Source organism: Blennius ocellaris (assembly GCF_963422515.1).
Source record: "Blennius ocellaris genome assembly, chromosome: 14".
Taxonomy (NCBI): domain Eukaryota; kingdom Metazoa; phylum Chordata; class Actinopteri; order Blenniiformes; family Blenniidae; genus Blennius; species Blennius ocellaris.
This window is the reverse complement of record NC_137663.1, coordinates 19,125,852-19,140,071: the sequence shown is the minus strand read 5'-3', so window position 1 is coordinate 19,140,071 and position 14,220 is coordinate 19,125,852. Positions and strand designations below refer to the sequence as shown.

At 42.3% G+C, this 14,220-nt stretch overlaps 1 protein-coding gene across 1 annotated transcript; it reads left to right on the top strand.

Moving 5' to 3' along the window:
- Nucleotides 1–1,944: 1,944 nt before the first annotated feature.
- gucy2d (guanylate cyclase 2D, retinal) lies at nt 1,945–9,605 on the top strand (the record flags this gene model as incomplete). The annotated part of the gene is made up of 18 exons (XM_080508734.1): nt 1,945–2,809; nt 2,915–3,216; nt 3,334–3,706; nt 3,819–3,903; nt 3,990–4,104; nt 4,248–4,367; nt 4,460–4,540; nt 4,764–4,940; nt 5,034–5,190; nt 5,284–5,433; nt 5,604–5,752; nt 5,823–5,986; nt 6,907–7,099; nt 7,730–7,904; nt 8,365–8,463; nt 9,099–9,193; nt 9,315–9,397; nt 9,521–9,605. 18 exons carry the CDS (start codon nt 1,945–1,947, stop codon nt 9,603–9,605), a joined length of 3,468 nt encoding a protein of 1,155 aa, XP_080364860.1.
- Between the last annotated feature and the right edge of the window lie 4,615 nt (nt 9,606–14,220).

The following is a 14,220-nucleotide window of genomic DNA, read 5'->3' as shown; positions in this document are numbered from 1 at the left end:
ATTTCTACTGATGAGGCTACCGGAGCATCAAGGACTGTGTCAGCTCTCATAGATTCACTGTAGAATCTACAATTATTATTCCATTTATCACTTTTAAACAAAATTGAATGTAATGTGATTTGACCCATTTGTAGCTGATTATTACAGGAGGGGTAGTCCTTCCTTGTCAGTGTTCCTCTGAACCTATTAGCAACACATAAGCCACTGTCAGTATAAGTCACTTTAGGAGGCTTGCAACTTGCTGCTTACCTGGTTTTTCTTATCAGCTTGCAGGGCATGCAGGGAAAACCTTTTCTCTTTCACTTTGACTTGTTAAAATGTAATTTTTGAAACACTAAAAGTTGCAGGAACTTATATTTGAGTCTTCATCCACACAGGCCCGTCAATCTTGCTCCATGAAGAAACTCCGCAGAGAAATATCTTTTTCCACTGTAAAGAGATTTTTACTTGATGGCACATGACATTTTCAGCATTTATACCATGGACAAAAGTTTCTTTATTAACCGTAACTGGATTTGTTGTTATTATCAATGTTCCCAATATGAAGAAACTCGTGGAAATATAGTTTTAAAATCAATAATTCATCACCAGTTGACCAATGTGATATTAAAAACCCTTCACCATCATCCTTTTCAAAATCTTAATTGTATCTGAAAATGTGAAAAATGACTCAGTGACTGTGATGTCTTTAAAACTGTTCTTAAAAACTCAGGCCTGGACGGGCCCGGGCCTCCGGCCATGCTTGGTACCGCCTGTCTCTTGTTTCAGAAAATTTAACACAACTTCGGTACTTTTTAAGGATAAATAGGTTAAATTGTCTTTACTTGAGATTTGCGTTATATTTTTCTTCTGAGATCACTGAAAATATTTGCAATATTATAGTGATTCCTTAGCTTCAACTGCTGGCTGTAATTCCACCTCAGCCGTCTCTCAGCTGGCAGGAGTCCAAGCTATTTGTGCTGTTTGTGCTGGTACCTCTGAGGAGGGCCGGCGGTTTTTAAAAAGTACACCTGAGGACAGACTTAACAGACGAGCATCTGTCTGCCACAAACAAGGTTTTAAAAGATTTGAAGTGTTTGCCAGAAAAAGACGACAGGCTGTGAACTTCTAAGGTTAGGTCATAAGGTAAAACAAAGGTTCTCAAAATTTAGAAAAGCTATTATTAAATTTTTTTTCTATCAGTTTTATTGTATTCAGTCCTTATTAAATGTACAGTTTCAGAAATCATCTATTTCAAGGATTCTACATCAGCAGTACAGCATCCATCAAATTGTCCACAATCGTACAAGAAAACCTGTCAATCTTGAGATATTTCTGGCTGTTGAGACAAATTTAGAATTGGGATGACTTGGTTTGGTGTGGAAACCAGGAACAACCGACAGAGGATCTCGAGAGATTGATGTTAGAAAGTAGATACTAAGTCCAGATAGAGACATGAGGCCAGATTTAGCTCCACGTTACCTGGCATTCGATATAAACACCATGGCCTTGGCAAAGCTAATCTGCTTGTTACTCACACACTATTAATTCTCAGGGGAAAAGGACAGCGACTCTGGACGCCATGTCCTCGACAGGACAGATGGATGCTGATAAGATTCAACATCACATAGTGTTCAACAAAAACAGCTTCCTTGAAATGTAAGTTCAGGTCAAGGATCATGTTTGAGATTTCCTCAGATGCACCCCATCGCCAAGGAAGTAAACACAGATCACATCAAAGGGTTTTGCTCCAAGTTGTCTAATTCTCGTTGCCGTTTTTCTTGTTTTCTAGACGCAGTGATGGCTTGGGGTTATGTCGCTGCCTGTCCAGCTTCGGACTAGAGGCCTGAAGAGTGCCAAGAGAGACCGTCTCATTGAAAAAGACTCTCTCCATCCAATACAAATCATTATAAACTCTCCACTTGCCTTCTGCCTCTGAAGCTTCAGAATAGCCGTGTGAAAAGAATGGGAAGTCAGAGAGACCCTTGTCTGCACAACCTGTCCTACCACCCACGATGGGAGCACAGCTCCATAAAAGTGAAGAGGAAAACACATATACGGACTGTAGTCAGAAGCAGTTTCAAAGGAAGTAGTCATTTTGAGCCATGGTCAGCATCACCGTCGTCAAGATCATTATCATCAAAACCACAGCTGCCATCATTACCTGTAAGACACACCAGGAGCTGGTATAGGAGCTGGTTTCTTCTGCCCTTACTCATGCTCTCACTATTTCCCAGTCATGCCGGGGCAACCACTTTCAAGATGGCCCTTGTTGGACCTTGGACCTGTGACCTCTTATACTCCAAAGCCCTCCCTGACTTGGCTGCACGACTCGCCACCACTCGCATAAACAAGGATCCCTACCTCAACAAAGGCTACTGGTATGACTACACGCTGATCAGCGAGGACTGCAAGTCATCTCGTGCGCTTGCTCGCTTCGCTGAGCTCGAGGGTTATGGTGCTGCTTTCCTCGGCCCGGCCAACCCAGGCTACTGCTCCTCAGCAGCTCTGTACACGAAAGAGTGGGATGCTGGGATTCTCTCCTGGGGTTGCCTCAAACCTGACATCAAGAAAGGCGGGATGTATCCCACCTTCCAGAGGCCACTTCCACTGTCCTCCCATGTGATTTTCACAGTGCTCAGATACTTCCGGTGGGCTCATGTGGCCATAATCTCAGAGGAGACAGATCTGTGGGAGGCCACAGGACAAGAATTGGCCTCCTCGCTGCGGGCCCTGGGCTTGCCCGTCACCCCTGTGGTCACAATGGAGACCAGCAAGGATGGACCACGCAGAGCTCTGACAAGAGTGAGGGAAACAGATCGGGTCAGAGGTGAGTCTCACTTTCGTAAGACTAAAAAAATATGGAGAGTTAGGTAAAATCAGGTAATTTCGTGTGACTCCTGCAAGTAAATTGTTGAACCTTGCTTTTCGACAGTGGTCATCATGTGTATGCCCTCTGTCCTGATTGGTGGACAAGCACAGTACCAACTTCTGACAACGGCCTTGGCCATGCGCATGATCGACCGCGGCTATGTCTTCATTCCCTACGACACACTGCTGTACTCGCTACCCTACAAGGACGCCCCGTATTATCTGCTCGGCAACGACACAAAGCTGCGCAAAGCCTATGACGGGGTCCTCACCATCACTATGGACTCTGGAGAACGCAACTTTTACGACGCTTTCAGAGATGCTCAGGACAGCCTTGAAATACGCAGCAACACTGCACCAGAGCAGGTGAGGCTTTGAGAATGAGGTCAACTTAACAAGAGTGAGAAATTATGAAGCAACTGACTCAAGAGTAAAAAAAAAAAAAAAAAAAAAAAGAAATCTCTTTGCTATTTTCTCTATTAGGTCTCTCCATTCTTCGGCACCATCTACAACATGCTGTACTACACAGCCATGGCTGCTGAGCAGGCCCGAGCAAATGGGGGCCGCTGGGTAACGGGCCATATCCTGGGGACCAGCGAGGGTGGCTTTCATTTTGAAGGATTCAATCAGCACTTAAGAGCAGGAGCGAACGGTGAAGGGATGCAGGCAAACTACGTGGTCCTGGACTATAGCGGCATGGGTCATTATCTCTACTCAACTCATGTCCTTCAGGCCACCCATACAGATGGAAAGACAGGGGGCTTGAAATATCTGGGTCGCTCCGTCCATTTCGCAGGCAGCACTCCATACACAGACTCAACCTGCTGGTTTAGCCCCTACTTTGCCTGTACTGCAGGTGAGTGGGCTGCTTGTGTCACTGAAGGAAATCCATCTGTGTTGATGTGATGTACACTTCAGTTGTCAAACTCACTGTCTTTGTTTTTCTTTGTTCTCTTCTGTTCTCAAAGGTCTGGATTCGGTTACAATGTTCTTTCTCTTCCTTGTGTTGATTTCATTGACTGGATGTGGAGTTAGCATCCTCATGCGTTTCAAGTATGAAAAACCAAAAATGAATAGAAAATTGTGTAATATTTAGGTCATTATATTATATGAATGTTTCTGATCCTCAATCTGTTCAGGAAAGGTGGAAGGATCGGGCTTGGCTTTGGAGGCGGTGGAGAAAATGGTGGGTCCACAAAGGTCGTCCTGACCCTGGATGACCTGGTCTTCATCAACACTCAAGTCAGCAAACGGGTCAGTTCTGAGTCGACTCTGCAATAAGAGCTTACTGTTGTGGTTTCTTCTGTCTGTCTGCACTTCACGGTACATTTATAAAATATGAAATATTGTATACTGAAAGCTGATCTGTCTTCTTTGAACTCTCTGTGGGTGAGCAGAAGCTCAATGATGAAAGTGTGATGAAAAGCCAGGTGGACGTGAAGACGCCTCACCACTCTGTGTCCGGCCGCAGCTACTTAGCTTCGACACCTGACAGTTCCAACGTCGCTGTGTTTGAGGTGAGGTCAATCTGACACATAACATCCAATAACATTCTGTTTTAAACGGTTATATTGGTTTCACAAATTTTTCTGTCTTGATTTCACTCCAGGGCGACTGGGTTTGGTTGAAGAAAGGTCCCAGTGGAAGTGTATCTGGTGTCAATAGCGGCACAGAGTATATCTTCGTCAAGGTAAATGATACTCAATAGAACTGAGAGCAGTGTATTTTTTTTTTTTCATCTTATAATTACTGACAATGAAAACACATTCATATTCACTGAGGCAAAATGTTTCTGTCCGTCAGAATGTGATGAGAAACCAAAGTATTGGCTTCATTGGAGCTGATCAGACAAATATGTCAAGCAGAGAGATTTTTCTTACCCACCTTCAATGTTTCCATTGTCTTTACTTCAGCTCAGAGACATGAGACACGAGAACCTCAATCTGTTCCTGGGGTTGTTCTGTGACTCCGGCATCTTCGGCATTGTGACCGAGCACTGCTCTCGGGGCAGCTTGGAGGATTTGCTCAGCAATGAAGATGTACGTCTTGACTGGATGTTTAAGTCTTCCTTATTAATGGATCTGATTCGGGTAAGGGAGATAAAATGACTGGAATGATTCATTTTTGTATCTTTTTTTTTTTTTTTGATAATCACACGTACATTTCAAACAATCCTTCATCAGGGCATGAAGTACCTGCATCATCGTGGCATCATCCACGGACGACTCAAGTCCCGTAACTGCGTGGTCGACGGACGCTTTGTGCTGAAAGTGACAGATTATGGATTCAACGAAATACTGATTTCTCAATGCATTGACGTGGAAGAGGAGAAGCCTGATGGTGAGTCCAAGTGCATCCTTTGCAAGAATTCAGTTGTGAGTGTGCCTCTGCATTTTATTTCTATACCATTTACACAATTTTTGCCATCCAAAGACTTGCTCTGGACGGCTCCTGAGATGCTGCGAAGCTCAAGTATGAGGAGGAGGGGCACGTTCTACGGGGATGTCTACAGTTTTGCAATCGTCACGCAGGAGGTCATCGCTCGCTCCACACCTTTCTGCATGCTGGACATGCCTGCAAAGGGTGAGTGGCATGGCGCGTGTAACCAGAGAAGATTAAAAACAAGGAAACACTGCAAAGTATACACTTTGGACTGAACTGTTGGATTCACATCAGCAGAAACAAAAACAGCCATTCCAAGAAAGTAGCACACGAATTAACGTGCATTGAAACGCTTGTGCCTCTTTGGACAGAGATCATAAACAAGCTCAAAGATCCTCCCCCCTTGTGCCGGCCCGTTGTGTCCGTGGACCAGGCGCCGCTGGATGTCATACAGGTTATGAAGCAGGCGTGGAGCGAAGAGCCAGACAAAAGGCCCTCCTTCGAGGAAATATTCAAACAGGTGAAAATACTAACTATCGAATTTGAGGTTGTTCTGCACGAATTCCTGCTCACTCCCGTGTGTTTGATAGTTTAAGAGCATCACTAAAGGGAAGAAGACCAACATCATCGACTCCATGCTACGGATGTTGGAGCAGTACTCCTCTAACCTGGAGGATCTGATCAGGGAGAGGACGGAGGAGTTGGAAGTGGAGAGACAGAAGACGGACGCCCTGGTGGCCCAGATGTTGCCCAAGTGAGTGTGTGATGAGGCTGTTGAGTCCAGCGAATGTCTTCAAGCGTCGACACAAGTTCCGTCACACATGAAACTGAAAATATGCTGTTTCTCATCTCATGGAGGTCAAAGGTCAAAGAGTAACGGCTCAGTTCAGTGCAGAATTCAACAGTAATTCTCAGGCACTATAGAGACAAATCCTAACATAAAAAAAGTGTCATCAACTAGTACCCATTACCACTATTTAGTCTTTTAATTTCCTCACATTGGGATAATGGTGATATTTGTGCAGCAGCTGTGGAAATGTTTCCATCTCAAGCAACAATTTGCACGTGCAAACTTTTTTTGTTTATCTCAAATATCATTCTCGCTTTTTTTTTTTTTTTTTACAAGTAACAAAATGTAAAGTGATGTTTAATCTCTAATAGAAAAACTGAAGCTCCGAACCAGATCAAATTAATTACCAATGGGTTTTCATCCTTGTAAAATCTATAACTTTCTGTTTCTTCTGGACCTATAATTGTTCAAATTGTTTTTATTTCTTTTAAATTATACAAAATAGAGTATGAAATACAGTCATTTTACGCAAATGAGTTCTCTATTTTTTTAAATTACACAGAAACATAATATATACCTATATACACCTAAGCATATACATATATAATATATAGAATTATAAATTAAATATATTTATCCATACAAATATCTGTACGTGTGACAGGTTAGCCTCCTTGTCTTTGTTTCCCTTCATGATGCACGGTGAGACTTTCAAAACTATTATAGCTGGGGAGATGTTATAAACAGAACTTTTCTTCCGACACTGATCAAACATTGCTTGAGCAAAATCAGCTATGCTCCACTTGTCATTGAAAATATTGCACAATATTGTTGGGGTTTCTTTTGGGTCATAATCTCAGAATGTCATTGTGTTCTTCTTTCAGGTCCGTGGCTCAGGCACTTAAGACTGGCAAGCCCGTTAAACCAGAGCATTTCAGCGAGGTCACACTTTACTTTAGCGATATTGTGGGTTTCACCACTATCTCAGCTCTCAGTGATCCCATCGAGGTGGTCGACCTGCTCAACGACCTCTACACACTCTTTGACGCGATCATTGGGCTGCATGATGTCTATAAGGTGAGTGTCGGCACATGCTGGATCCATCGACTCAAAATAACTTTAGCAAATTAGTCTGCTTATTGCTTTGTTTTTGCTGTTTTTGACATTAATGTCAACAATGACATTATCTACGTCCCCAGTCCATCATAGGCTATATACAATTATTATGTTTAATCAAACAATAAAACTATTTATTTGCATTTGCCTTATTGTGTTGCTCATTATATTATCATTATTATGTTCCTAGAATGCATCTAAACTAAAATCAACAATTTTAAAAATAGAACTTCTGTTCCATTTTGAATTCCATGTATAAATGTTTCTCTTTCTTTCCACCTCATTACTTTACAATTTTCTTTGCTGTAATATTGATAAAATATTGCTTCTGAATTCTCAGTGTGTCGAATTGAGTTATATTCACCTCAAGTTGTGATAACTAGATAGATAGATAGATAGATAAATACTTTAATGATCTCCAAGAGAAATTCACAGTAACTATTTGAAACAAAAACTGTTTCCTCTCTCTTGTTCCTGTTACCTTTTCCGTATCATACTTTTATTAAGCACATCTCAACTACTATGACAGTTATTTCACTATGGGTCTGCAGTATGCACATGTGGTCAGATTGTCGTCTCTTTGGTATTCAGGTGGAAACTATTGGAGATGCCTACATGGTAGCCTCGGGAGTCCCCACCAGAAATGGCTGTCGCCACGCTGCTGAAATGGCCAACATGTCTCTGGACATCCTCCACTGCATTGGTACCTTCAAAATGAGGCACATGCCTGAGCTCAAAGTTAGGATCCGTATTGGCCTGCACTCCGGTGAGTAAGACTGCCACCGTTTCATTGCTGTGGACGCCGAAGTTTTAATCTGACCTGGACTTCATTTCAGAGTTGAGAAAAGTAAATATGTTGTAGAGGGGGCGGGAAAAAAAAAGAGTAGCAGAGCTCAAGCTGATGAAGCAAGGAAGTATTTTTACTTCCTTTATCCTTGTCTGGAACTTATTCCTGGAGTGGTGAAACACTATCCACTTAGAGCTCTGTCATCCAATTAACTGTCGTCACACTCTGGATTCAAAGTACACTATTCTGTGAACTTCTTTGTACACGTGCAAGTGGTGATTAAATGATTATGACCATTTGATGATATTTTAAGAAATTAAGCCCCCCATACCCCCCCCAGAAAGAATGCTGTTAAAAGACAAAGTCTTTAGTTTAAAACTGTGTGTGTGTGTGTGTGTGTGTGTGTGTGTGTGCGTGTGTGTGTGTGTGTGTGTTGCAGGCCCAGTCGTAGCAGGGGTAGTGGGTCTCACGATGCCTCGGTACTGTCTGTTTGGAGACACTGTAAACACAGCATCTCGAATGGAGTCCACAGGGTTGTGTGAGTATCTCGTCAGCCGTCGCATGAAACGAGAGGCATTTGTCTCTTCTTCTTTTTTTCTTATTTTCTTTCTTCTTTTTTTTTTCCTTTTCCTTTTTTAATTGGCACGGCTGGATGGACAGGTGTATGGCAGTTAGTGTGCATGCTGCTTGAGGTTAAACTGGGCTTTAAGAGAGCAGTCCTCACTAATCCTTTAAGAGTATCAGCAGAATTAGAGGCCAAATTGAAGTTACAGAATATATTCTGTCAATTACGAGCCTCAGTTTCCGTCTGCACGATGCATGCATTAAAAAACTATTGAAAATCACAGTGAATCAAAGTACGGCACAGTCTTGTGATTACAAATAAATATCTTCCAAGTGCTTAAGCGCCTCCGATGGTCGAACAGCAATAAAGGAAATAAAATGCTCATCAAAGCTCATGGTTTAGTCAGATGTACCACTTATCTAAAATAACTATTGGGCTCTCAGGCATGATGACTACTATGCATTTTCATTTTCTGAAGCAAAGCATTGCGGTTTAATCTACTGCCACCATGTGGCGTTATCGCGAAACGACAGGCTTAGAACTGTGGCCTCTCAAACTGAAGCTGTTGCTATTGACCAAAAGGTGACGCTTTCCCTGTGTTTGCATAGCTTACAGAATCCATGTCAACCAAAGCACAGTTGATGTCCTGAACAGTTTGAAGCTGGGATACAAAATTGCAGTCAGAGGCATGACAGAGTTGAAGGTAAAAACATTTCACCCAAGCTCTCCATACGACACACACACATACGAGATCCAGTGCCCCGCCGGGTTATCAAAACCTTAAACAAACCACTTTTTTTTTTTTTTTAACATTTGTATTTCAGGGAAAAGGAATTGAGAACACATACTGGTTGGTGGGTAGAGAAGATTTCAACAAGCCTCTGCCTATTCCTCCAGACCTTCAAGGGTAAGAAAATGTTCGGGTTACTCTGGTTTAGTTAGTTGAAGTTAAAAAAAAAAAAAAAAAAATGTTTAAACTGCATGTTGAAGGCCTGTTCTGGTCAATTAAAACCTGTATTCTTTGCTACAGGGGAAGCAATCATGGTATCGCCTTAGAGGAGATCCCGGTTGATAGGAGACAAAAATTCCTGGATCGGCAAAAGAAGATGGGCTAGATGCGGTTTGTCACTATGAAATTCTTTCACGGGTGATACGCCACACACAGAGAAACTGTGTGAATGAAGGGCTGAACGTGCATCATCCAACAGCAACTATAATTGGCGCCACGTTCAAAATCAAATCCACAACCAGTGACATGAGAATTCACACTTTTACGATTTGTCCAAGTCATTTCTCTACAACATATTTTTTCCTTCTTCTGCATATTAGAACTCTCTCTTTGTTTCTAGTTTTTAGCACTTCAGTGCCACAATAACAGCTCCAGGATGTGAATATGAGACAAATGAGCCCAAAATGTGCTGTTATAAACAGAACAGTCTGAAACAGGGGGTTTTGATAAAAGTGTCAACAAAGTCGATCGCAGCATCATGTGTGATGCTGGCGCGCTTCATGTACTGTATGTAATAGTTCTGAATTTTGAGCATTTTAGAGCGGTTGATGAGATTTTATCATGAGCACCTTATTGGTGGAGGCTATTACTGCTCAACTACTCGTTTCATTTGTAGGAGAATCAACACGAGGCTCATTATAGACTGATTGTCATTCGTATCAGCGAGAAATTATTCCTCTTTGACAGTCATTTCAGCTGGAGAGCACTGGATGGGTCAGATCGAAAAGCGCTTGCGAGGGATTTTGTTTTAGTAGCAATACTACTATTTATTCATGATGGATCAGCCCATCCGAACACAAGGATTTTGTTTAGATTCTGTTTTGTACCAATTCTAAAATTAAAGTTCAGATTGAAAAGTAAATAAGGGCCAAAACATCTGCAAAATTGTCAAATAAACATATGAATAAATATCAATCAACGATCACAATATTCGCACATTCAAAACGAAGCTGTTTGATTGAATGGACGTTGGTCGTTCGAAGGCTTGTGTGTACCAGCAGTCTGATTCACGCCCTCATCACGCCATGATTTGTACACATGCATTTCAATGATGCGTGCGTTTCTTTGAAGACGTTCGCCACATGCAAAACACCCAAACAATTCCAACAACGCACGTTCACCCACAGTACACGTGGCCCATTACCGCCAGCATGAATGACTGTCCCGTGTGTTCAAGAGGGTCTTTAACAGGGCCACACAGGGAGACCTTGTTTAATGCACTATGTTGGTTCTGCTCTGATGCGCACGGACTCATCGAGTCAATTGACTGAAATGATCATCTCCAATAATGTGCTTCAGCTGATTGAACCTTTGTTTTTTTGGGGTTGTTTTTTTAAATGTGTTTCGCCATCTTGGAGGGGAAAACGTCTGTCTGAGTTGTTCCAGCCATTATCTCCTGTTCGGGCTCTGGAGGGTGAAACAGCAGCAGCAGCTGAAGGTCCTCTGAGAATAGATGTTCACCTCCTATGCCCCCCCCCCCCCCCCCCATGGGATCCAAGTAATTTTGAAACACATATGGGGGAAGCGTATGAAGAAAAAAAAAAGACAAAAGAAGGGGATGAAGTCTTTTGAGTCACTCCTTTTTGGCTTGGGGATGTGTGCAGACTGTAAATGTGTATATAGTTAGTCTCTCTATGTGTCCTACAGGGTTAGGGACTTTCTTCTTTTCTTTTTTTTTCTTTTTCTTTTGGTTTTTTTTGTGCTCGGGTTCCCTAAACCCCTCACACAAAAGGAGATATCAACAAAACACACGGGTTTAATCACAGTGCATTGTCAAAGCATGCAACCACATTGTTCCTCACTCCCTGTTGGTTTGCTAATTGTCCGCTCAGGCACAGATATTGAAGCAGAAATAAATAGGCCGACAATCTCTGGACGGTGATTTTCCTCTGTAAACAGTTTTCCTTGGCAACTCACTGCCGACCACTTCTGACCTACACTAAATCGGGTATATGCGCTAAAAACAAAACTTTACATCTGATGTCTTGATTACTGGGTTGCTTGTGGCGTAACCATGAGACGTTTGGCAGCGGCTTTTCAAGCACGACGAACGCACTGTCGAAGAGGACATGCAGGCTGCTGAATCAACATAAACAACATGGAAAAGAAGACTTGAATGCTTCTTTTTCTTTTGATGGGTATCTAAGAACAAAATGAGTAATTTGACTGTACGGGTATAGGACCAACTTTTCCTAGATTTTTAATCAATTGCCAAATAGATAGATCTCATTAAACTGAATGGACTGGATTGTTCATTTTGAAAGTGATCTCATCGTGTTTCTGTAAATAAATGATGGCTCTAGTGAAAAGTGTGTCTTCCTGCATTTGTTGCACTCCCTAAAAACACACCAGGCTTAAAAAACAAGTGGATTTGTGGGTTCAGTTAAGGTCACGAAAAACCTATGGTAAATGACAAGTCAGCTGTTTGTATTCAATTCCATCCATCTTTGATCCTGCTCTGTCAGAATTAGGGTCATATGAGGCCGCAGTTTATCTCGGCTTTCAGGCTTGGTCACAATATTACTATGATCACATATGATTTTATGTTTTAAAGCAAGATGTAACTGAGCTGAACACCAAGATATATTTAATGCATCTGCAGACAAAGTAACTCCTCGGTTCTTCATCATGAGTCCCTGAGCCAAAGATGCTAACAAGCTTTGAGTTGGTTTTACGTACTTGGGCCGGTGTGACTCTGCTTTATTCTGTAGTGGAACAATCCAATGAAAATGTAAGGATGGCTTTACATAATGTGACTTCTGTGCAACACCATCACACATCCTCAAGGAATTGAAGTGCTTATTTATGTACTTACGGCGTCAAGAGCACCGATCTTGCTCTGTGCATCTGAAATCCACCGAGATGGCATTTCTAAGGTGGCATTGTGGAATTATTAAAAATGTTTTTTTTAATCCAAATCAGAACACGGGCAGATCGTGCCTGCACTGCTACAGCAGGAATCATCCCTGAGGACAATGTCAGCTCAAATGCAGTTCTCCTCGCTGCCACTAACAGGGGTTGCCATGAGGACAATCTGATCACTTTGACAGGTTGCTATGCCAAACCTTTTTTGGCACTTTGGTGGTGCAATCACACCCCTCAGATTTAACCACAGTCTGTATCATATACCCAGTGTGAGAGACTCTCCTTTTCAACGCACTTTATTGCTCATGATGATGAATAGTGTTGATATGTGATATTCATAAGTGGGTATTCTCTCTCTCTATGTGTGTGTATCATAATATCAGCTATCATAAAAAGCACCTCAGTCCTCATTAAAAGGCTAATCATTACCACATTGTGTGCTTCACTGCAGGTCTGGTCCACTGTTTGTTGTTTCAGACAGGAAATCCTGTATAACAATATGGCAATTTATTTAATACGTTGCAGGATATAACCTGCTGCCGAGTATATTTGACTCTTTTTTTTATATTAAAAAAAATAAATTACATTTACTAAATGTTAACATAAATTCAACCTGGGATTGTTTGCACCAGATAATGGAGGAAAATAATTTGTTCACTGCTAAATTGCACGACACATAGTAACACAGTTTTTGTTTTTTGTTCTCCCCCCTCAGACAAGTACTGCATGTTCCTGAACAACCCCCCCCCCCCCCCCCCTCCCCAAAACAGAGCTTATTGTGATCACCACGTGCCCATGATGCATGCATGGTTATTGAGCATTATTTCACGTTACGTGTATGAATGCACATGACAACTACATCTCATTGAACGGTGGTTTCCCCCACGATGTGGGGGAGATAAAGCTGCATCAGCCTGTCAGACAGCATGTTCTGCAGTTGTTTTCCTCCTGTCTTTGTACAGTGAGCGAGCAATGAAATCCAGCGGATAAACAAGGGCTCGGTAAAAAAAGAGGCAAAGTGTCCGGATCGTCTGCAGGATCACGAGCCAAGTGTCCCCGGACTGAACACTGTGTTCCGCCGCGCACCTAATCAGCCCTTCGAGCCCCCCTGGCATTTGACTGGCATCTCCAAGCCGGTGCCAGTCTCACACGAGCCCGGTCAAGAGTGCCAGCGCGAGGCCGGGGGAGAACGGAAGCTCAGCGAGCTGCCTTTCACAATAAGACGAGGTTTGTGACCTTGGATGTTTTGGACACTACTGAGGTCAGTGCAACACGACAGTCGTTCAGAAGCGGTTTGGGAAGGGATCTTGTTGTTCAGGAATCCAACAGAAAAGGAGATTAAAATTGCAGTTGCAATAAATTTATGTCAAAAACCTTTTCTTTCTTGAAATGAAGATTTGTTATTTCAATTCAGATTTTCCCATTTTGATCATCTGTCCTATTGTGTCAGAATGCGAGAAAACATTAGAAATGCTTAGGTTTTCCCTCAAGATTTTCATTTCGTCCCATAAATTGAAAATACATTTAAATAAATGGACCACGTCTTTCTCTTCATCTAAAATTGCACATGGCTTATTTTGAATTGCTGCATCATGTGTGTTTCAAGATGCAGGGTGTTATAATGTTAAGCACTTTTGTACACACGGCAAAAATAATCATTCTTTCCTTCATCCAGTTATCTTCTATACCACATAGCATGTTCAGGGTCGTGTGGCGCTCGTGTGGATTCCACTTGATTACACCCTAAATAGTTTGCCAGTCCATCACAGGACAAACACAGATGGACAGACAACCACACACGTCCACACCTCGGGGCAATTTAGCGTCAGCAAAGTACCTGGAACAAACCCATGCAG